A 24,359-nucleotide genomic window follows, 5' to 3' on the forward strand; every position below is an offset into this window, starting at 1 on the left:
AGCATGAGAAGCAGAATGAGGGTTGTCCATGAATCAGTTATTCTGCTGATTCCACCTCGCTGATCTACTAAGAGAAATATGATAAATTTGTCTGACTTCAGCATGAATTGATATGAAATACTTTGATTGAGATCATTCACAATTTAAAAAAGAAAGACCAAAGATTGTGGTGATCTAACAGAATACTCGAATCCTCATCCTCTCCCCTGGAGATGGTCCAAAATGCAGCTGCAAGGATGCTGACTGGTACTAAAAGGCACCCCAGCCCTAACAGGTCTTCATTGGCCTCCTGTCCATTTTAGGATTCAGTTTAAGATCTTGTTGATTGCATTCAAGGCTCTCAATGGTCAGGCCCAACGTTATATCACAGACATTATTCACTGGCCCTCAGCTCCTTGGTCTCTTAGATCTGACCTTAGATTGTTGTTGCTGATTCATTTATTTTTCACTGTTAATTTTGTATTTAATGTCCTTTGTACGGCATTTTGGTTGGCGTGAGCTTACTTGCGTTTAAATGTGCTCTGTGAATAAACTTACGTACTTACTTAACATACTTACTTACAATGAATTGCAACTTATTTTGAGTGTTTTTTAATAAACTTTAAATTGTGTGATTACAAACTTGTACTGAATTAAATCATACCAACTAGTGATTTGACTTTTTATTGAGCCAAAAACTCACGGCCCTGTTTGGCAGCCTTGTGCTGATGCATGTGTGGGAGTCTCTACCTCAGGCCGCACCGACAGGGCAGCGTTGAAGGCCTCCACAGCTTTGTTGAACTCTGCGCTGAGGTTATACAGCACCCCGAGGCCCGTCTGCAGGTCCGGGTCGATGGTGTCAGAGTTGTGCTGAGCTGCTTCCAAGAAGAGCTCTTTGACCTCGGGTAGCAGGGAGCTGTAGACGCGCGCACACACACACACACACACACACACACACACACACACACACACAGACACACACACACACACAGAGTGAGATAGGGACAGATTAGTGTGACACAGGGCTGCTGAGACGCTGGCACACAGAGATAGCGCCCTTGAGACAGTCTATGAATATGACTGAGACGATGCTGTGCACTGTACTGCATGTCAACCCTCATTCATTCGCCCCACAGAGAATAAGAGAACAAGAGAGGGACAGAGAGAGAGAGAGAAAAAGAGAGGGAAACAATGAGGGACCGAGAGAGAAGTGCAGGAGGGTAAGGAAAAAAAGGACAGAAAGTAAGATGTAAAAAGAAGAAGCGGAATAAAGGGATGAGTGAGGAGAGAGAGAGAGAGAGAGAGAGAAAGAGAGAGAGAGAGAGAGAGAGAGAGAGAGAGAGAGAGAGAGAGAGAGAGAGAGAGAGAGCAGGGTGGTGTGCAAAAACAAATCGGCACATTCTGCATGGATTAGAAAGGGCAAGACAGAGCAACTGAGCTGCACCTGTATCTCTTCACATTGACTAGACGATTGATTATATTTGATAAAATGGGGCTTTACAGGGAGCAGAATTAGGCCTTTCCAATCTGATATAGCTGGCAACCTAATTTTTTTTGGCTTAAGATAGTGCTGCGGTCTGTTTTTTTTTTTTTTTTTTTTTTTTTAATGACAATAAGAGTGGTTTGATGAGATCAATCCATGTAGCTGCACGCTTGCTGTCCTGGCAATGAAATTACACCTTTGCTAACTGTGGCTGAGAGACCTTGAAATAACTTTGCCTGTCACTGACAGTGGAGTAATAGCTATTGCAGTGAAACAAATTAGACTCTAAAATATACAGTGTGCAGCAAAATAGTGCATGATGTATCATATGTCTGTCAGCCAGGCAGGGATACTGGGCAGGGTTAGAAAAGGATGAAAGGCTCAAAAACTTACTGTAGCCATACTGCTTCCCTTATTAATTTAATACATTAGCAACTTTTCTGACAGTGGCAATGAATTAGAGGGAAAACAGATATCTAGGGTTTGAGATTTGACACTGACTGACAAGCTCAGGGATGCTGGTGACTCACACTGTTCAGCCCCTCGCGCCTCTCCTGTCAAACACTGAGGGCTGACCCTGCTACTAACAGTGGCACAGCTTTCAAGAATGAAGATAAATCCCCTTGGACAATCTGAGGACTGAAAGTGAATGAACATTGCACTCCACTTCCTCACCAGGTTACCCTTGAACAAGACATTTCACTTACAACTGACTGTTGATAGCTCCCAAGTGTCAACACCTTTGTTTTGTCTGGCCCATTCTGTGCTTAGATTCTTTGAAATCACTTGAAAAAACAGCTCCATGCTCCTAAAAGATAATTATGGTATTTCTTAAACATGGGCCTTATTTTTACACCTTTTGGAGTCCAAATGACTGATAGGAACACTTTTTTTTGGGGGGGGGGGGGGGGGGGGGGGGGTCAGATAATGAGCAAGATCACATCAGTGAGCAGCTGTGAAACAGGCTTCAATCTCATCACATGGACAAGTATGCCCATAAATTATGCCAGAAAAGGCATAAAAAGTGTCAAAGTGGGAGGTTAAAATAAGTTCCATAGCCTGATGTCTCATGACTGTACAAAATAAATGTGTAAGCTGGCAGTAGACCATAGTAGTAATATGGTGAATTGTGTTATTTTAATTTGAAAATGTCACAAATGTCTCCAAATGAAACAGATGCAGAGAGAAACAGCTAAACTTGAGAGGCTTTGGGAGTTTTACAGTATAGTTTCTACACTGTTTTGCATTACATTTGAATCATTTAGTAAGTTAATTTATAATATTAAAAGCCTTTGACAATACAATTATGCTGCTGTTTTTCTCATCACATAGGGCAGCCTATAGTCCAGGAAAGGGGGATATGCCTGGTGGAAATCTGCATTCTACTGAGAGCACTCTTCTCATTCCTTACTGATTTTTTTTTTTTTTTTTCAAATTTTCTATTTTTGTTGTAATTTTTTTTTTTTCTAATGTTCAGGTAATTTTCTTGCAATTTTTCTTTACTGTTTTTTACCACTAATTTTCAGAGTTTTTTGGGGGGGATAATTTCTTACTTTTTGTACATATTTTCAGGTCATTTTCTTGTTTTTTTTTTCTCAATTTTTTTTTTTTTAATTTTCAGATCATTTTGGGGTAATTTCATGCCAATTTGCTTGTCAATGTTTTGAAAGACATCAAGTGAATTTGCTCCGTTTTTTAGATTTTTTTTTTTTTTCGAAATTACAAACAAACAAATAAACAAACAGAATATGAGTAAAAAAAAAAAAAAAAATCTGATTGGTAATAGGGGCTCTATATTGAGGACTGTACTACCAGAACCAACTCCCTCCCGCATTTTAAGCAACACTTCATACATTTATGTGGGTGTGACCAGCCATGCTGCCTACTCAGTTGGGAGCCTCTACCTTTCATATTTGCCCATGTTGGAGACGCGGGACATCCGACGTTGGGAGTTTGGAGATGCCGTCAGGTGGGTCTTGCCCTTTAGCAGGTGCTTGTACTTGGGGTTATGGCGTAGCCAGCGCAGCAGGGCCTCACAGGCGTCCTGACGCATGCCTGTGTTGGTGAGGCTCACTGCCAGGCCCATGAGAGCCGGGAGGTTGTTGGGGTGGAGCTCCAAACACCTGGATGGAGACAGGGAAGGGGACGGGAGAAGAGAGTTGGAGGAAGGTGTGTACTTCAAAGGGAAATCTAGATTTGATGGGCATTAATTGGGATAGGCCAGGGCAAAGAAACATCAGGCAGCAGCTAATGATCTGTGGGTCACGTTGGATGGGCTGCAGCTCTCCTGCTCTGCCTCAGCGGCAGCACTGCAGGTTTATATTCTGCCATAAGCAGCGGAGACAGATGATTTGGATTTGGGTTTTGCTTTTAGAGAAAATGCCATTGGTAACTGTCCAGAGTTATATCACTGGTTATATCATGTGGATCATTGCCATTAAGAGCTACACAGTCCTTTGTAATTGGAGAGAGGAGAAGACTGTAGAGCTGCAGTATGTGGGATGAGGAACATGGATTAGTTAAGAGACTAGAGAAGAGGCCAAAACAAGATTTAGCCTTCATCAAGATAATGTTCAAGACAGATTTACTACAGCCAACATGCCAACTTCCTTAAACCCTCACATAATCCAAGTCAAAACAAATTATTTGAGTCAAACTGGGCTCCAAACTGGAATATGCTATAGGTGACGATTATATAAATTTGGGTGCAGTTTGACTCCTAGGCCACTAAAGTGCACAGCACACTTAACAGGGAAATGTTTTTTGTGCAAAGCCCTTATCATGTGCTGCAAACAAGGTCCAAAAAATGGAAAAATTCCACTAATTCACATTTCCCTGAAGCACAATAGGGTGACAAGACCACTCTGTTTTCCCAGTGATGGCACCCAATTTGCTGGAAATCAGAATAGCATTGGCTGCCCATCACAAAATAAAAAAAAGAAAAACACACACACATCAGTCCAACTTTTGCCTCTTCAGTTGCTGGAGTGCATCCAATAGCACTTCAGAGAATGCTTTTTGTTTTTGTTTATTTCACTTTTTTCCCCCCACAGAGCTATGGAAGCTAAACCCACATGTTTTTGAGCATCAAAAGTGATCAAGAACTGATTGTTATAAAGCCAAAGCTGAGCCAGGTGTCTTTGCATGAGACAAAAATAGACATATTAGCCAAACAAGACTGGATGTTTATTTTCAATATAATATTCAAGCCGGGTAGTCAAATGCACTCTGCAATGCTGCATATTATTGTTCAAAAATAGTGTGTTAAACATCCAATCTCACCTAACAGAAATACATTCCTGTCCGTGATGGAGCTACTCTATATCAAATCAACTAAAATGCATAATCCTGGGTTTGCACCTCATGAGATGGCAGGGAAACTCTCTCTATCCGCTGAATGGCTTGATTGGGAATCGCTCTCCCTTCGGTTTTGCATTTAGTTGCCAGATTTCACAGCTAGACAGAGGTGCTGTTCATCCCATCCACGGCTTCGGTGGAGCTATGACAGCTGAGTTTCAATGGGCCAACTCCCCATGTGGTGTCTGGCCACCCCTGGCCCTTTGCAATCATCACCCATGTGGGGTGTCTCTATTTTAAGGGAATAGCCTCAGAATCTTTCCCTCCAATCACAGGTTTGAGAAGCTGAGGAAGCGAGCTTGCCATGTGAGGGTTGAGGTGCTTGTGTCTTTTGAAATAAAACTTTCTCGAATCTTTAGAATCACTACAGAATTTTGAGTTTTGCTGTTTTGGTCTTGTGTAAAGTGGAGCTCTCACAGATGATTTTCACCTTATTTTTTGAACATTTGCAAACATATAACCTCCAAGGAATGACAACTGAACTGATCGCTCCGTCACGTGAGCGACCTACTGTATAAGCTGCAGCCGGGACAGCATGGTGTTTCTTCTCCTTACCTCTGGAGGGAGACAATTGCTGCCTGCTCGTTCTCATTTTCAGCCTGGGTGGTCCCCAACACTTGCCAGGCCTGCAGGGAAACAATAGGTAACAGAAAACAACAGGGTTGAATCCTGGACTCCGCATCCTCTATTAGACAATGCAAGAGTCTCATAGAGACTTCTAAGAGGCTGTAACTCAAGCAAAAGGTATTATCTCCCAGATGCACAGCTCAGCACCGTCTGTCAGGCACAGACTCAGTTCCAGCACATAAGGACTGTTGCCAGTGAGGAGACCAGGTACAGTTAAACAGTCCAAACTCCCCCAAATGTAAAAACGTGATTTAATAGGTCAAATAGGGACACATGCAATTACGTTTGATATCAGCACAGCGATTAACATGGAGCTCTAACCTAAAAAGGCTTCAACATCCCTAATCATTTTTCATTGTTCATCCTTGGATACCCTTAAGATGTTTGATTCATCCAAGCAACAGAAAGCGATGAATTATCTACCACACGTGAGTCACCGGCATAAAGCCATTACTCTGTCGAGAAGTGAAATGATAATTGAGGTGACGACTTGTCATTCTTTGGCAGCAGACCAAGTTCACCTGATAATGAATGCCGCCATAGTTATTGTTCAGGAAATCATGAATGTAGGTGGAGAGTCATGGCAGTTGAATGTGAAGCCAGCATTGTCCAGGCAAAGAAACCCACTCCTGACTGGACTGTGGGTGGGCAGATACGACTTGAAAATCCAAGTCAGAGATTACATTTTCTTTCTCTGGGAGGGCACGCTTAGTGACCTGTGCCTACGCTAATCTCTGCAGATGATGTTTTGTTTCACTCTTTGGCACAATTAGTGATAGGCTAAGACGGCAAAACCACACATCAGTTCTTGAATGAGTGGAAATGAGGAGGGGAAATTATTTATGAATGATTCCGAGGTCTTCACAGCGGGGCAATAAGCCCCTAAGCGCCCTAGGAGGAATTTTGGAATCGTATTAGTTCCATACACCCCGGGATAATCCCCTCTGCGGAATAACCAGCACATTTCTGTATATTCAGGGGATTCCGCAAGTACTTTGTATGAAGGCTTTGCTCTCTGAGGCTGCAAAGAGGTCACTTCTTTTCAATACATGAAGGAGACAAACCTGCAAAATGAGCTATTACTCAGCCCACTGGGCAAATGGAAATTCTCATTGGGAACATGAACAGGCAGAGTATTTTTTGCTACAGTAAACAACTCTATTTACTGAAAAAAAGAGAAGAAAACGGCTCCCCTACCCTCTGCAGGAAATCAGCATCCAGCCTCTTTGTGCTGCCTGAATCTACTTCATTCAGCCTGTGGCCAGAGAGGCTTTTTCTCCCTGGCTGGGTATAGGAGTGCTCACTTATTAGTTGCTACTGTGTGTGTGTGTGTGTGTGTGTGTGTGTGTGTGTGTGTGTGTGTGTGTGTGTGTGCATTCACAGACAAGAAATGCTTATGGCGTGTGTGGGTGTGGCCTAATGAGTATGGTGGCATTAGCGTGGCTGAAGTTTGGAGAAACGGACTCCTGTCACTGTTTTGAACTCTCCAGCTGGCTTACTAATGTTTTCCCCTGCGTCAACAACAGCCACTGAAGTGCCTGTGAGCAAGGCACTGGAAACCCAAATGCTCCACTTGAGCTGATCAGTGCAGGACGACATTAATACTGGTAGTATTAGTCAACCCTCTTTCCTCCTTGCAACTGCACCCCCAGGTCACTGCTGTAATTAAGAATATCTTCACAGTAAATTCCCTTGATTATACACGAGGGACTGTTTGAATGTGTTTGTGTGTTTATGTCCATTCACCTCTGAATCATGCGGGTCCTGCAAAATAGCAGCTTCCAGCAGAAGCACAGCGTTTGGCAAATCTCCCTCTCTCGATTTCTTCAGTCCCTCTTCAAACGCATTGGGCAAGTCCTTATAGGGGTTATCCGTGTGGAAGTAGTAACCCTGTCATCAGAGCAACAACAAAAACATTAAAACAGGCACACTGGCGATGTCAGTTTTCCTCCCTCCATATTCATACGCGACACTGGGCAGCCGTCCTCTGCAGTTGTATACTCAAGCAAACCTCCGGCAGCAGGAATTGATCTTTTCTGCTTCACATCAAACCTGGGCTAAGCTCCCCAGGGTTTGTCTGTTCTCTTTAAATGTTAAACTTTGCATTTTCAAACTGTGATTACCCTGGTGCGTTGTTGCCTGGCTCTGAACGGCATGACTTTGAAACAGCTTTTTCTTTAAGAACTCACTCTGCACTGGGAACAACCAGAAAGCCCACAAGTCTGATCTCTTATGATTTTCTTATATAAGAAGGTCAGCTAACGGGTAGCATATAGCTCAGCCATATGCTCTCAAAACCACTGTGGTGGATACATAATCATGATCTTATATCTTTCATAGCTCCCAAAGATTCATCATGTTACTGTCATGCACAATTACTCTCAAATGGTAATCAATGTTTTACAATAATGATCCACAAACTAAATGAAGAACATGTGACTCCTATGTTGTACAGGCAAGTCATGCATTATCTATCATTGTCCTTGTAGGCATAAAATATTAGCAACTTGAAAGCAATCCCTCAGTAAAGAACGGGCTTGCCTTACATATACACCACCACAGACAAAAAAAAAAAAAAAAAGATCTTTGGAAATATTTATGCAAAATTAGATTCCACAGCGCATTTCACAACCATTTCAGGAGAGAAAGTCATTACCTCAAAGCCATCATTCAAAACAGATGCCGTGGACTTGAATTCTATTTGTCACTTTAAAGTTGCACAAGGCAACTTTGTGTTGACAAGGAGCAGCCGACTGAGACATTCTAACTTCAGTACCCAGAAATCATGTAATGTGCTGTCAGAAAATTGCAAACAGAAGGGCTGTAATCATTTTATACCGAAGGGGATGAGAGAGATAAAGGATCTAAGTCTGGTGAGTCCAACTTTCTCCAGAGTTTGTGTTTGGCTCTTAAGTTTTGATCCGCCACTTTCCGTGTGGACAGTGAGTGCATGTCCAACACCAGAATTTCATTTGGACAAATAGGACAAATCTGCTCAATTTGTGGGAATGGGACAGGATATTCTGATTAAAGGTGTGCTATGAAAAACTGCTGAGTGAGGACCCCTAGCAAAAATGTGGATCAAGCACATAATTGGTGTTGAGCCTACATAATTCTCATCGCTGGTCTGACTTACTAATAGACTATGTGCTTACTCAGCGTTTCTGTCAGCTGAATCTAAAGGACCTCACCGTATGGACTTTTGCATAGTGCACCTTTAAGCACCAATTTGTGATGTGGGCTGATAAAACAAATGTATTTTTACATTAAAATATCACCCAGTGCAGCATTGCCAAACGCAATAATTTATTTAGCTGTGTGTCATTAATCATTTTTCAATAGTAGGTAGCACTTTGTCAAACAGAATCTCTTATTTTAGAACAATTGTTGTTCATGAGCTGTCATTATCTCTCTGAGTCAGTGTCACAAAAACAAATTCAAAGACATTTCTTGTACTCGCTAATCAAAGTGATAGTGACTGTGAATAGTGACCTTCTCGTGCGGCGAGACAGAGGAGGGGATCTGGGCCTGCTCGTTCTCCGTCAGCCAGTTTCGTCGCGCGAGCTCCTCCCACTCCGCCTGCATCTTATCCCAGAACTCCGTATCTGACTGCAGACAACAGCGAGGGAGCAGGACACAGCGGGTGTGTGAATGGACAGGAGGAGATGGATGGGTTGGAGGAGGGAGGGAGGGAAAGAGAAGTGAGGGAATGATTAGTACACAGTAGACCCATGGCGCTCTTAATTTCCCATCCTCCTGCACTTGGAAATGTCACGTCTGTCCGGCTCACTTGGCTGGCTGTGTAATGTATGGGCTGCACACTTCTGATGACTCATCACGATTGCAAGTTGAGGCAAAACCCAAACTTTCTATTAGCTTGACGATTTAACTGCTGTTTGCTGGTGTTTCAGTCAACTCACTGAAATGCAGCTGGTGTTATCATGGAGGACAAAAGCTGCGGGTGTTGGAGACTGTACTGTGAGATGAAGCCATCTATCGAGCATCACGGCGAGGTTAAGAGGTTTGTATTTTACCTACAGGAATGGCATATGGAACTTTTAATTTCCCCTGTGGTAGCTGACTGAGGGCTATAGAATGAAATTTTCAAACAAGAACCACATATAAGCCGTCACATGGTGCATAACTTCTGGTTTAACGACATCACTTCAGTGAAAATCAAATATTACTGTTGTTGTAGTACAAGGGTGTCAAATCGCTCACAGTGAATTTGCATACAAACTGAATAATATATTATATTTTCCATCCATTATAAGTATGCATTCATGCTCAGACTGGAAGCAGGTGGTAGATAAATCTTTCTGCTAATACTGCTGCGAGTTCAACTGACAGAGACAACCGCTGCAGGCAGTTTCAATCACTGTGTGTCACTGTCACTGTCACTGCTGACAATTATTCATCAGGCCAATGAAAAGCTAGTAATCAGGACAGGAGAGATGATTACTCGCCAAGCAGCTCTTTGAATGAAAGACTGCACATTTCCAGCCTCCCAATCAAACTGCTGCCAGAAGTTGCTCTACACTTCAGTGATCAAAAGTGCAGAAAGTGTCTGAAAAAGTCTGTGGTGCATAAATGGCTGTCCTAATCACATGGAGCAAATTCACTCTTGTTTGGAGGTTGTTTTCCCTCAGAATGCTGAAAATTGCTCCTCTGTGAATTGCATCGAGCTGGACGGTCGATTTGCATTAACTGAGGCGGGCTTGTCTCTTCTCTAAACGTAATCAGGTTAACCAGGCGAAAGCAAGGGCCCTAAAATCTTGACCTGATCAAATGATCAGATGAACACTGTGAATGAACCAGACGAGAGGACGGGGCACAGGCAGGGGAGGGGTGCAGAGCAACTTGACATTATAAATGCAAGACACTGTCAGAATATGAATTAACAATTTTCTTCTGTGGCTATTTTGTTTGTTGTGATAGCATCAGGCTGGTGTTGTGGAAAATGCAGGAAATTAAATCTGTAAGCTAAACTCTCAATCTTGGTGATTTTAGTGTTTTAAGCTGAACTGAAGGTGTGTTTGGTCCTTCATGGGTGGGGCGATTTCCACCACTACCCATAAATAGCATAATGAGCTTTCCAAAAAGACATTTTTCATGTTTTTTATTGCAACTGAAGTTTATGAAATTATATGTATTAACTCTCATTAGAACCTGCCTAACCCTTCCCCACCCACCCACTCACACACAAACACACACACGCACACACTCTTGAGGAAGCTTTACATCTATGAGAGGCAATACATCTTCGCTGACAACACACATTGTTTTTGGTTACAAAAACTAATTTGGAAGAATGGATCTTGATAAATGCTTACTGCTATCCACTCCAGTGTATTTCAGTAATGGCTGGGAGTGAAATATTGTGCCATGCCATCCCATCATTCTAAATGATTAATGCTGAGTGATCTTGAGATGGATTGTTGAGTCTTCAATACACAGCGGTATGACAATGCAGAGAGACATGCAGAGAGATTCTCCTTCGTTTCCTCTCCTCTCCATATCTCCTCATCATGGTAAAAATGGGAACACAGTTCCTTGTGAGCAGTGCCCTTGCTCTCGGCAGACAGCGCTGTCACGATCAATACATTTAAACTTGTGCCTGTTTTTCATGTATGAGACGCATTCCACCCAGTTGCTACAGTGGAGTTTTTTTTTTTTTTTTTTTGCCTGGCTGACTCTGATTTGTGGCTGTCTTCCTGTCAGAGGTAGTGCAAACCAGGAAGAATAATATAGAAGAGAGCGGAACACCACCATGTGACTTACTGAGTCCTCCAGGAATTCATCTGTACATGACAGGAGTGTGTACAGTAAGTGGGCGCCTTGGCACTGCAGGGGGAGTGTGTGTGTTTGCGTGTGTGTGTGTGTGTGTGAATGTCTATATATGACAGGGGTCTCCGCATATCCTAATCTCAGAGGCTTGTGATTGACATGAAGGCCATAGTTTGGCCCCTGATGGTGAGACATGGCAGGTAATTGCAGGCTGCTGACTCTCAGACAGATTGCCTATCAGATCTTGAGGTGAGACCTCACCACTGGCTCTGTCAGCTACTGCAATATGGGGGTGACTGAGATGGAGGTAACACATTGGAGATATTGGAAGTAGTGGCAGGGGTGGTAAGGTAGAGGAGATAGATGTACTATATAGTGCATTATATCAGGAGGTTTATGTTTTCACGTAGCTTGTCACATATAGAAATAGTTTCAGTCCTCTCATCGATGCATCAGTGTTCATTCAGTGGGAGGTCAGACCTATTCTGATCCACTTGTGCTTTTTATTTTTCACTTCTCTTTATGAATTTCACCCTTTATTGCTTTTTAAGTGCCTCCTGTAGAGCACTCTGCATAAAGCAAATAAATAAATTAATCATTAATAGTATTATTAATAATAATAATGATGAGAATAATAATAATAATAATGAACGTAGAAGACAGCCCATCTTAATGAGATAACACTGACTGTGCTGGCAACTATATTTAACATTATGATTAGAGAAGCTCATACCCAGGGCGATGAAAATTACAGCCACATTGAGAGAGGCAATTAGAAATGCAGTAATATTTCATTCAGTGACACTTGCCCCTGTTAGGACTACATCCAAACTGACTGCTGAGTGAACAAAGAGCATGCTAGACCTGCTATTATGTAAGTGTGTCCCATCGCCCCTTGTATCTTCGCTGTAAAATGAGTCGTGACATTTGCATGCGCACAGTAATAGTGAAGGCTGTATTTTCTTTCCATGCGTGTGAGCACCACATAAGGAGCCATGGAACAGTACGAAACATTTTCAAAGACTGGCAAAAGGAACTTGGTATTCCTGTTCAGACATTACAGTGACCATGGCAAAAAAGGAAACGGTACACTTGCCGCCACACCCCTCAAATAATCATGGGTCCGCTCCATTAGCATGCCAGCGGATGCCTGCAGTGGACTGGCTGGACAGCACTTAGCACATTTTAAACACTGCCAGCAGGTATGCCGGATCCCCTGCTGAATTTCCTCGGTGTGAGCAGTAGTGTTGTCATTCATGCAACATGGACAAAAAAAAAGTAGCACAGCAGGGTGAAAACATTTAGTTTGTCTCATTTTCATTCAAGAATATTCAAAAAGCCCACTCCTACTCGCCTTACAAGAAAGTTCACTTAGCCTTGTTGTGCCTACACGCCCACACTTTTCCCTCCATTTCAAAGACGCAATCCTCCCAATGCCGCTCACTGCAGACTCTTGCCAAAGTAAGCTGCCACTGGTAAATGAAAAACAGTGTAGCCAGGGAATGGCAGTGCCCCTCACCAGCCCTCACACTAGCAAATATGTCTATGACCCATGTGTGGCTCACAGACGGACCACACGTGACCACATATTCAGCTTAATGTAACTGCAAAACAACAACAAAAAACAAACAAAAAACATGAAACAAACATGAAACTGTGGCATGTGGCATGTGGGTTATAACTTGCATATCCTGCACCAAATATTGATACAGATCCCACTGATATTTGAAAGTCTTGTTTATCCTGGTGAAATCAGGCAAGTTTGAGAAATACAAAAAGATGATTATAAGAAAAAAAGATGCCTGTGGTTCTCTTCGATGTAGAATGTAAATGTAGACTTAATAAAGTAGGATTGACCTAACAGCACACTGATGACTTGTTTAACTCAATCAGTATATATAGTTATATACAAATAAGAAATACTTTTGATTAAACTGCATCACAAAGCTATCAAATGTGTTTCTCAACATTTGGTTGCTGAGTAGATGGTGGTTCACTAAAATCATGTCAAGGTGTACAACAGGAGGAGACCGTAGGTGGATTTTTCACATGAATGGAGGCGTGAAGGGTCGGAGATGCACTGTATATTCTTTGCAGTCTCAAGAAACCACAGTTTATTATTTTTAGATTAGTTTATAACAACATTTGGGCTGCTGAATTGAATCCCAGCTTCCCGAGCACTGTTGATATCTAGAAAATTGTATTTTTGATGTTATATTATTGATAGAGTTTGTGACATAATTGTTTTAGGTCACTTCATTATGTAAAATCCACACTCTGTCACTATTACTGACTCTCCATTACTTTTTTTTAAACTAAAACTGTTACAAAACAGCTAGTCATTTGGCAGTCAACCTTGCATTTCTGGCCCCATTTTGTTGTTTGCTGCTGTACTTCTCTCATTGCCATGGATAACAGGCCCAACGTAGGCAAAATGACGTCACTTTGAGATATTTCCAGCCCAGCTATAATGAAATTTGATAGCAGAAAATTGCTCCACTATCTAAAACATCCAACTATCTAAAACCACGCTATTGCCATCACTCTAACCACCTGCTCAAAGCACCAAGTTAACAACCCATCTCTTGTTGTTGTCAAAATTCACTCTGGGAAATGAGGGGAATCTCTGACTGAAGGTGAAGTAGATAGACAAGACAAGACGGGCTGAGAGGGAAATGGTACAAAAAAAAAAAAATGAATTACAGCACTTCCTCATGAATCTCTTGATTTGCTTTGGGCATCATAACTTGATGATATCCATCAGTGTAACAGTATCCAAGTGTATGAATCTAGGGCTGAACAATGCACTGAAGGAGCATTTTCCATCAAACAGTTTCATCAAAAATCTCTCTCGCGGCCAATGTGGCTGTGAGCCTTCACACTATAACCTGACTCCAACCTAATCTGTTTACTGTAGTTAGAGTCATGTGTTAACCTGAGATACAGCCTGGGGGAAACTGAGCATGTGAATAGGGGTTACTTATCCACTTTGCCCAGGGGGATTACATTACAGAAAGTCTCATTATTTACCAGTGACACAGACCAGCCTCCAAGTACAGCTCCGCTCATCTCCAGAGCAGGGCTGCCATGGCCTTTTAATGTTAATGAGCCACCCACTGATCCGCTGGGTGGGACAAGTCCTTGGTCAGCAAGACAAAAATAGGGAGCTGGAGTCCCGATAATGTCACTCAGGGAAGAATAAAATACATTACATATGGACAATGTGTCAGGAATGCATTTGGGCAGACAAATGCACTTAGATAATGCATGGCTGTCTAGGAAAACAGTACGGGGCAGACAGATTCAGCCGGGGCATTCAAACACTTGTGTCAATTTGAGATAAAGGGATTCGGATAATAGGGTTGGGTTGTTGAGGGAAATAAAGTACATTTATGACAGTATGTCTATAAAATGCAGCTTTACCTCGACGTGGATTGTGGCCCTTAAAAGAAAAGAGGAGCCTTTCCTTTTCACATACTCTTTTTCAACACCACATTCACACCTGGGAGCTGACCTGCACAACCTCATTCTAGTGTTGGCAACTGAGCAACTCCACTGGACCACAGTTGGGGGTTGAGTGCTTGCGGGCACATTGATGGAAGTTGTTAAGGGAGGTGAAAGCATTACTCATTCACTTTCCCCCATCCACATTTTCCCAGCCGGCCCGGGGATTAAAATCAGCGACCCTCTGATCACAAGCCCACATCTTTAACTGCGTAACAGCCTCTGTTCTCAGTCTGCTGCAGCCTTTACTCCCACAGTCTAATATTCTGCAAGAAAAAAGTAAACTCATCCTCCTGCTGTTTTAATCAAACATGAAGCCTGCAGTCACCTTGATCTTGTCTTTATCGATATTGTGGCTACGTTATCTCAGCCTCACAGCCAAAACACTGCACCCCAAAGTAAAAACCCACCCTGCAGCTTTTCCATTGGTGCTTTATTTAATAAAAGTATTAGGCTGTCATTAGCTCAGTGTCACTGGTGCTGCCCCCACATCACATGAACAGTCACTGGCCTACACAGAAGACGCCTCTTTATCAGCCTCTTTTTAAATTAAGGCGAAGCGAAGCTCCTTCTCTTGGGCCACTGCCATTTTATCCTCCCCTTTAAAGGATTTTATGTGAAATGCATGAAAGCTACAACTCTTCATCGGCGCCATCTTTGTGAAACGGATGATATTTAAGGGCTTAAATCCTCGTCTGCTCCTTGTACGGGTCCTTTATCAGCTCCTCACATTTGGCAATTTCAACTAATTGAATGAATTGGCAGCTGGGCTGTGCACTGGAGTGGTGTGCTCTCTGCCTCTTGCGCCATCTCTCCTTCCATATCTTCATAAGTATGAAAGCACATGCATATGCACAGCTACTTAAAGGGAAATTATCTGTGATCGTGGGCATTGATATCGGCAGTTGGAGCCAAAATGGCTGACCGCTTGCGTTAAACAGAGCTCTCTGAGAGTAGAGGCCAGCACTCAGGCTACTCGATCGAAGCTGAGAGATACTGTTACCAATCAATGCTCCATTTGTCCCGGAGCATCTCAGAGTCTCATCACTTATCAGAATTACCTGCCCTCTGGCTGACGCAGTTGCACATACTGTGCAATTTGGGAAGCTGGTACTTGTGGCGTGGAGTTTCATACAAGGTGTGACATCATTACTCACTTTGGGAAGTGATCACCGAGCGGGGCAGTCCACTCCTCTGCAGCTGCTCCCCTCACTTTCTCACTGTCTTCCTGTCTCTGCTCTATTATTTATCGCCCATAACACATAGCTCAGTATGTAACGCCCTACCATAACTGTCAGTGAAGATGAAGGAGTTTGGTAGAATGCTTTTACTGTATGTACAACACAGAATTGGATGGTTGTGTCTGTTATAAAAAAAAACAACCTCCCAGCAGTATAGAATCTGCTTTTTTGGGAACAAAGATATTGAGACCAGTGTGATCTGGAGGACTTCACACAGAAAAATGTCACCATTCAAAAGAAAAGCATAGACGTAGGTGTTGCAGCTTACTGAAAAGAAGGAAAATAAAGTCATCAAAATGTGGATGGAAATTCTCATCTCATTCCATCCATGTCATCTCTGCATCAAATGGGGAAATACAACGCAGAAAGACACTGAAGTGGGCAAGGTAATGGAAATGTTTTGAGCTCGCAACACGTATTCTTTTTCAGCAGAGGTTATGGAGACATTTTCCATGTTGCCATTATTAAAAACCCTATGAGGTTTTTATGACAGCATGAGAACATCAGTGCATGTCTGAGCCCTGCACTTTATACAGTAAATACATGCTCCCATGTTGAATTAAGCTATATCTGATTACTGTAACTTTGCCGTCCCCTGTGATACCTGATACGTCTGGCCGTAAAATGACTGACCTATTTACCTCCCTGTTGTTAGCCGGCGGAAAGTCATGAGTACTTTTCTAGGTCAAACACCTCATGAACTTGAGTGTGTGAATTTGGCATGGACTATTAAGCTGTCAGATGGCACCATAGGGGCAAACACATGGAACAAAGTGCAGTAATGATCATTTGATGTGGAGACAAAAGGGGCTGAAGGCGTCGAATAGAAATCAGTAAGTGGCAGGTAAGTGATTTCAGGCAATATGAGCAGTGAAGTTGGAAATGTGTTGAAGGAAACTTTTTCTTAGCCTGAAGTTCACCGAGTTCCTTTTCTAACAGCACTTTATCACTTAAGTCATTTCAATCCATCTCTTCTTCATGGGAATATTTCTACAAGTACCAATTCAACATTCAACAAACAAACTTGAAATTGAACAAACTTTCTTGAAAATGTCATCTTTTCTGTATTGAATGAAATGAATATAAATATCACCAATTTTGCAATGCAATGCTTTGCTGATCCCTGAGGGAAATTTTCATTTTGCATGCCGTCCTCCAGGGAGGTCAGCAGCTCAGCTACAGAACAGCGTCCCTGGAGCTGGTGGGGATTCAGTGTCTTGCTCAAGGATACTTCAGCAGGGAGGATGCTTGCCAACATTTAGGCCATCCAGTTTCTCTAACCTCTAGGCCACCCTGTCGCTCCTGAAATGAGCCGCTTTTGAAAGTGAACTGACCCCCAGCCTTGACAAGGTCTGCTGCTGAGCACACCAGGAAAAGAGAGTGTTTAATATTGAAACCCAGCTTGCTTTTAGTGTTAAGCACTTGTAAGTGTATGGTGGAGATGGTGTTTTTCTTGACAGGTGACAGGTGTGAAGTGGGTAAAGTAGCTCTCTGCTTACCTCAACAGCAGCCTTGGCACGCTCAAACTCCTCCTCCAGGGATTGGTTTCTGGACAGGAGGGCACTGCCCCACCTCTGCTCCTTCGTTAGGCGACTCTGTTCCACAGACACACACACACACACACATACACACAAATACACTCCATGAAATATATACACACACACACACACACATACACGCGCGCGCGCACACACACACACACATATACATGAACAACAAACGCACACACATTCATATACCACGCACACACATACTCTCGCACAGGCAGCCGAAGGGAGAGACAGGCAGAGTGTGCAGGGTCAGCCATCTCTGCCTTCTCAGGGACGGGTAAATATCCCTGCCTCGGCAAAGCCTCTGACATGCTTAGGGAGGCCAGCAGAATCCCTACTGTCAGCAACCCCTCCCCACCCCGTCCCCCTCCAGCACTTTACCCTCTCATCTGAGCACCATGCTACTCATCCAGTCTTACTCAATTACACATTCACACCCCCCCACACTTACTCACACTCTTGTTCCCGCGGCCCTTCCTCTGCTCTAACATTGCATGCCCTTTGTACTCTTGCCATGCAGTATCAAACTCTGAAAGATGCTGATAGCCTCTCTGGCAAAATCTTGGATCCAAAGTCTTGCTCTGATGCTTCTATAGAAATTATCCAATCATTGATTTATAGATAACCCTTCATGCTTGGATGTTGTATGTCACTACATTTAGTGTAAATAGCAATTTCTATATTCTGATGACTGCCAATCCATTGCAGAGGCTGAGGAATTTCATTTAGTCCTTTTTTCCATGTGGTGGGGTAGTAGTGGTGGTGGTTGGGTGGGGATGGGGAGTGATGGGGGAAGGACGTATTCTGGGCAAGTGTCGCTAGTGTGTTGGTGGCTTCCCTCAGCAATGCCTGCTTGGCAGTCAGACCGGCCATTATCCTCCCCACAGTCTGCATATTTATATGTTTATTTCAGCATAATTGGCCTGAGAAGAATTAGCCTCTACCCAATTATTAAAGTTTCTTGCCCAACTTATTAGTTTTGAATGCTGTATTGTGTGAAGGAGCTGTAGTGGTCTACAGTATTGCTGAAGAAGAAAATATCCACCCTAAAACATTTTAACACAAAGCAGCAGTGATCAATCATGTACCTTACATTTCTTGGCCTATTTTGCTGTTGTTTGGTTGTGGATTCCTGCAGAAAACTTGCCACATGTCAGCAACATGACACAAGTTATGCTGCTAACATATGGCAATTAGTGCTCACCCACTAGTTGGCTGGGTTGCCATATTTATATGCTCATATATTCATATATGAAGGCGTTGCTTACCAGCACCGCCTTCATATGCCATTCAGGGGCTTTTCAGAAGACATTATTATGGGAAATGAATGAAACTGCAAATTGAAGCAGAGATAAATGAGTCATTTGAGGGAAAGTGGCCAAAAACGCCATCACTAACTAATTCCTAGAATGCACCGGGATCACAAACTGATGTCACAGACTGACTGTCTGTGTAATTTTTGATTAAGGTGGATTTTTTCTTTAAGCTAAATTAAAATAAAATATTGAGTATTTTCAGTATATTAAATCTCATGCAACACATAGTGTGGATATTTGTGTGGTTGTGTGTGTGTGTGTGGCACCTGCCAAGTGGGAGACAGTCTTTACAGTATCACTGTTAGTGAGCTACCACGGTCAAACAAATTTGGTGTTTGTTTGCCAATAACTTCTCCCCCATCTTGAACAGCTATCTTTAATCCTAAATCTATTATTTATTTGAGTGTTGAAAAGGTGATGTATGCTTAGCTAGCTTGGTGAGATCTGCACTAATGGGCTCAGAGTAAGGCCACTGAATAATTCATGGGCTATTAATCTAATAATGGCGTCCGGAAACAAGACCCCGTAGGCAGACCTACAAAGAGATGTCAACTAAGGAGGAAAGCGCTTGACATTTGGACCTCGTAGCACCACATAGGAACAATTTCAAGGCCAACATGTTATATCTGGATTTCACAGAATGTGCCTATGGGCTTCAGTATAAGTACCCCAGTTCATGAACTCTATTTTTGATAGTCTTTTAAGTCAAATTATATGATGTGGTGATGCTGTTTTCCTGGTGCAAATGTATAGGTCTTTCAAAATTATAGGAAAGGATGCATAGGGAGGCTTACATGTCTTCCACTAATATACTGTCTGTTGAGCTGAAATGGAGAAATTTAAGGTGTTAGGACAAAATGATGGGTTCACATAATCACACAACAGGATTTAATATCTAATGCTGGCAAGTTGTCATGCATCCACATGCAAATGTTCAAAGAAGGTTGCAGTCATCTGAAAATTTCATTATGAAAGCCTAGCCATCAGTCAAAAACATGCCTGAGAGGTGTGAAGCTTTCTCACCTAAAAAGGATGTTGATTTCAAGTGCAGACAGCACATACAATAATGAGAATTATTACTGCCTGAGCCGAACACATTGAGCACTTACTTGAGAAGCTAGGGCAGACTCTGGCTCGGCTTTGGTATTTACTTCCAAGCAGTTCTTGTTTGATGGCTCTGATTGGTTTTTGCAGTCAATAGACCTAGCACAGAGAAAGGTGGGGTAAATGGTTAAGACACACAGTGCTCAATTTGATATGGACTGGAGTCTTTCAATGCATGTCCCATGATAAGAGATTGAATGCCGTTGTTGAGCCAGAAGCAAAAATATTCTCCCATCAATACCTACCACAGGAATTCATTGGAGGAATTTTTGGATGAACGCCGTCTCTCCAGCTTCCATTTTCTGTTGCCATTTCTCTCCGAGTTGGGGTTCAAATCCTCCCATTTATCCAAGGGAGAACCAATGTTGACTGGAGACAAGGGTAACTGTCAGTCAAATCACTCACAGATATTTTCCAGGATGAAAAAACTGCAGCCATTAAACTGGCAAAAGAGACAGATGAAGTTCAGTCGCAAAACAGCAAAAATTCATCACATATCACATGTGTGCAATATATAAAACATCCATCACCTCCAGCATGACAGCCTGAAGGAAAACTGTATTACCTTCACAGTAAACATGGTAACATACAGGACCATTTTCATGATAAAAAAGAACTGCTTTAAAAGTGGCATGAGTTAATATTTTAGCAGTCCTCTGTACAACACTGTGAAGGTAAAGTCACTTATAAAAGTAATTAGTTGCTTTAATCCTAACCTTGAAAAAAAAGAAGCCACATCATAAAGTTCAGAGTGCTTTTGCATCACTCTCTTCAGAACTGTGCCATAGCAATATGCCTCGTGTTGGCAAGTAGGCTGTCAGTCATTGTTTTAAAATGCAAAGCGAGACTCTTGCTCTGTTATTGAAACAGTATGCCAATCTAATTCATATCGAGGAGACTTAATTGACTTTTTTCAATTAGCAGCATGTTGTTTGCACGAGATGCTGCAGGATTCTCACTTTTTTCTACAAACACTAACAGAAATGAAACAGCGCAAAAGAATAAAGCAATAATAGCAACTGCATTTTAACCAGTAAACAAATTAAACTAGTTAATCAAGTTTACTCATAATGAAAAAAATAATGCACTATGTTTCTGGTAACCAAACAATCGACCTGATTACTGTAATGTGTGAGTTACAAAGTTACATGTTCGCCTTAAAACTGAGGTACAATCACTAATGGTATCTTTCTGATTAAGATAAAAACGGAAACGAACAATCGGTGCTGGGGGCATCTAAACAAAAGGCCATCTGCTCACAATTATAACAGAACATGAAGTTTTGCTTGTAAATGACACTGGGGCTGCAATCAATTACAGCCGCATGAATTATTCAGCCAGACTATACTGTAGTTTGACTCACTCTGCATAATTACTTCTCATTTGAAGACTTTAACCTTTTCAACTGGCAAATAGGAAAGTAATTGGCTGTTTCCTCTTAATGTCTTTTAAGATGATTCTTTTCATTACGGGGAATTCACTTGATCTTTCTTCGGTCTGTCTTAGACTTTTACGAGGTCAGATCCACAGGGGATGATTGGAGGTGGGGGCGAGCGTTTACAGCATTTGGAGAAGTTGGAGGAAGGAGGTGATATTTATAGTGTTTATGATATAATAAAGTACAGGACAAGGTACGGTAATAACATAATAATACGATTTTAAATCATACATGAAGTTTCCTCATACAAATGATGCTGATTCTTAATGGTACATCATATATTAGATAAAGTAATGCAAAAATGATAGAGGTGATAGAAATGATGGAACACTCTATTCATTATAGCTATTTTATGGTGCATTTTGTCAATGCAATGCTAACCACCCACTATATTTCCATGTATAGCTGTAAACACAGTGGGTGCTATGCCATCTAACTTACATAGACACTGAATGATCACTGGATGGTGTTATGTAATGTCGACCATCCATTGTATGTGAGGCGCTGCTGACTGCCAGTCGGTGCCAAGGAACTCTGTAATCTGTCAGCTTGTCTTAGCATCAGGTTGTCCAAGGCAAATCTGTGTACATTTATTGTGCTCTGGGAATACAATGTTCCTCTTTCTGCCTCTGATAAGAAAATTGTGAAACATCCAAAATTTGCAGTGTGCCTCTACCTGAGTCTAGAGACACCCTCTCAGGGGTGCGTAAGCTGGGGCCTATTTGTTCAACTTCCACCTGGATCAGCTCCGTCTCATCCGTCTTCTTCCTGTGAAGGTTGCTCTTCTGGCCTTCCCCGCGCAACGACAGGGGACTCTTCTTGTCCTTGCTGCTCCTCCTCTCTCCGGGTTCACTGAGATCCAACAGGTCCAGTGTTGAGGACAGAACTAGGAGGGGGATGACACTGTTTTAACTCTCTGCCTTTATATTGCTGAATGTCTGAAAATGCTCTATGTGTACCAACGGGATGTGGTGGCCCTGCTAATTAAGCTTCTTTGGAAATGGAGTGCTCATCTGAAACAGAAACATCCAGTGGGCACGCTCGCGTCTCCCCCATGCATGGGAGGACTGGAACTTCAAGTGATAGATCTGTCCAGTTTCAGTTCCTCTGTCTTTCCATTTTAAAGTCCCACATCTTGCCATTTTAATTTGTTCATCTCTCAGCTTGAACCACCACCTTCTTTCTGTCTACTGTAGTCACACTGAAACCCACCTAACTAAGCCACTGCTGACATTTACAACTGCCCATATGAGGTCCAATGTATTTATTTATGCATTTCTTTTTGAATAAAGCAGAAATATAAATTGGAACACTACCGCTGGTATAATCAATTTTGAATCAGGTACACATGATTTGATTACCTGTTTACAGTGCAGTTACGTTCTTGAATGTGTACTAATTTATGAGCGATGATACTGTCTAAAATAAAACATAGGTAAAATGAATTGTACAGGAATAATATCACTCTAAAATCTTCATTCATAGATGGAAAGTTTGCAGCCTCATTAATTAAGGATGCTTTTTCCAAAGTTTATATAAAGTTGTATTACTGGATAAATGTTCAGAGGGTTGAATTGGATCCCTGGAGCGCTGTTTCATGCTGCAAAGCTGTTTTGCTGTGGTGGTGCTACCCTCCTGCTGGTTTGCCTCAAATGTGTTCTTTGTTCCCTTTATTGCCTGAAGAGGTTGTTTTTTAAAAAAATATGAAAAGATTTGAAATCAATTCTAAGCATTTGTGAATGATTACTATGAGTCACTTTTCAGTGTATAGTGCCTCTTTCAGCTTAGCAGTTATGACAAGGCTATTCGCTAAATGGTGTTTGAGACTTATTAAAGCGTGCACTTCAGAAGCTTTGAATAAGTCGAAATGACTGGTTTCACTTGTTGTAGTGCACAAAACGGTGATCTTTGATCTGCACATTTTCTGACACGGAGAGTTGAGCTGTCAAGGGTACTTAAGCCGTCACAGTGGTGCCCCCTGGGTAGACGTTGAAAAAAAAAATTGGTACTGCTCTTCACAGAGAATCTAAATATACTTCAGACTTGATGGCCACTGCGCAGTCTGATAAGGGTAAGGCAGCCCCCTGAGCAACTCCTGTTTGGTCAATTAAGCATTCAACCTCAAGTTAGTAGACCGGCAAAGAAGGACAGAGCCTCCTATCCAGGGCTTCAACCTTTAGTCTATGCTGTGGTCCTGATCCTTTGCTGCTACTGGGGGATACAGAATATAACCAAGCTTTAATCCACGATGAGGAGGGCGCTACATGGTTTTTAGTGCACAACATGGAGGCAAAGAAGAAGTGGAGAGCGGTTGCCGAGCGTATGGCCGGTGGATAGTGCCATGATTACTTATGAAAGGAGACTGTCATGTGACATTTACATGAGAAGAGAGGATTTATACGCTGTCACCAGTGTGACTCAAACATCGCCACCGAAATGTGTCGCTAGTGTCACGTCTAATGTATACGTCATCACAAGGGATGTCGCAGATCATCAGTGGTGGTCTGAAATGTGTTATGATACAGTTACAGTGTCAGTTTTCCACTTAATAACCTAATCTCCATAAACAGGTTTTGTTAGCATGGGCATTCAATCAAGATTTCTTGCCATATTTTAACCTTCATTGTAAATATTAAGACTTTTCTATGTCCCTCAAAGATATTATTTTTGCTTCCTTATGATAAAGATCACTAATTTCATTAACTTTTTTTTTTTTTTTTTTTTTTTTTTTTTTTTAGAAAACTATTGAAACCATTAGATTTGTAGCCTGTATCACTTTTTTTTTTTTTTTTTGTAGTTTTTTTTTTTGTAGTTTTAACCTCTCCCCGTTGGTTCATTTGTTTATCTATTTTTTTCTTTTCTTTTTCAAGTCTCTTATTTGTTCTCGCTGATTGAAATATTAAATTTGCACATCAGACTAAGATCTGCAAAACAAATTAAATTGGTTGGTGGAAACAACTCTCACAGACAAGA

General features: G+C 42.0%; 1 protein-coding gene across 3 annotated transcripts in view; it reads right to left on the reverse strand.

Annotated features, from left to right (window-relative positions):
• pex5la (peroxisomal biogenesis factor 5-like a) overlaps positions 1 to 24,359 on the reverse strand; it is a 56,611-nt gene that overhangs the window by 7,210 nt on the left and 25,042 nt on the right. For 2 of the 3 annotated variants that reach the window (XM_030050273.1, XM_030050272.1), the window contains exons 4-12: positions 22,063 to 22,272; positions 20,194 to 20,317; positions 19,954 to 20,047; positions 17,478 to 17,573; positions 8,939 to 9,055; positions 7,193 to 7,336; positions 5,375 to 5,445; positions 3,367 to 3,585; positions 730 to 895 (exon numbers count right to left, since the gene is read on the reverse strand). In XM_030050273.1, the coding sequence (XP_029906133.1) occupies positions 730 to 895; positions 3,367 to 3,585; positions 5,375 to 5,445; positions 7,193 to 7,336; positions 8,939 to 9,055; positions 17,478 to 17,573; positions 19,954 to 20,047; positions 20,194 to 20,317; positions 22,063 to 22,272 (1,241 nt within the window). Of the gene's footprint in view, positions 1 to 729; positions 896 to 3,366; positions 3,586 to 5,374; positions 5,446 to 7,192; positions 7,337 to 8,938; positions 9,056 to 17,477; positions 17,574 to 19,638; positions 19,669 to 19,953; positions 20,048 to 20,193; positions 20,318 to 22,062; positions 22,273 to 24,359 lie in introns of all 3 variants that reach the window. The other variant, XM_030050274.1, reaches the window with a different exon arrangement.

Source organism: Myripristis murdjan, chromosome 4 (genome assembly GCF_902150065.1).
Source record: "Myripristis murdjan chromosome 4, fMyrMur1.1, whole genome shotgun sequence".
In the NCBI taxonomy this organism is placed as follows: Eukaryota; Metazoa; Chordata; class Actinopteri; order Holocentriformes; family Holocentridae; genus Myripristis; species Myripristis murdjan.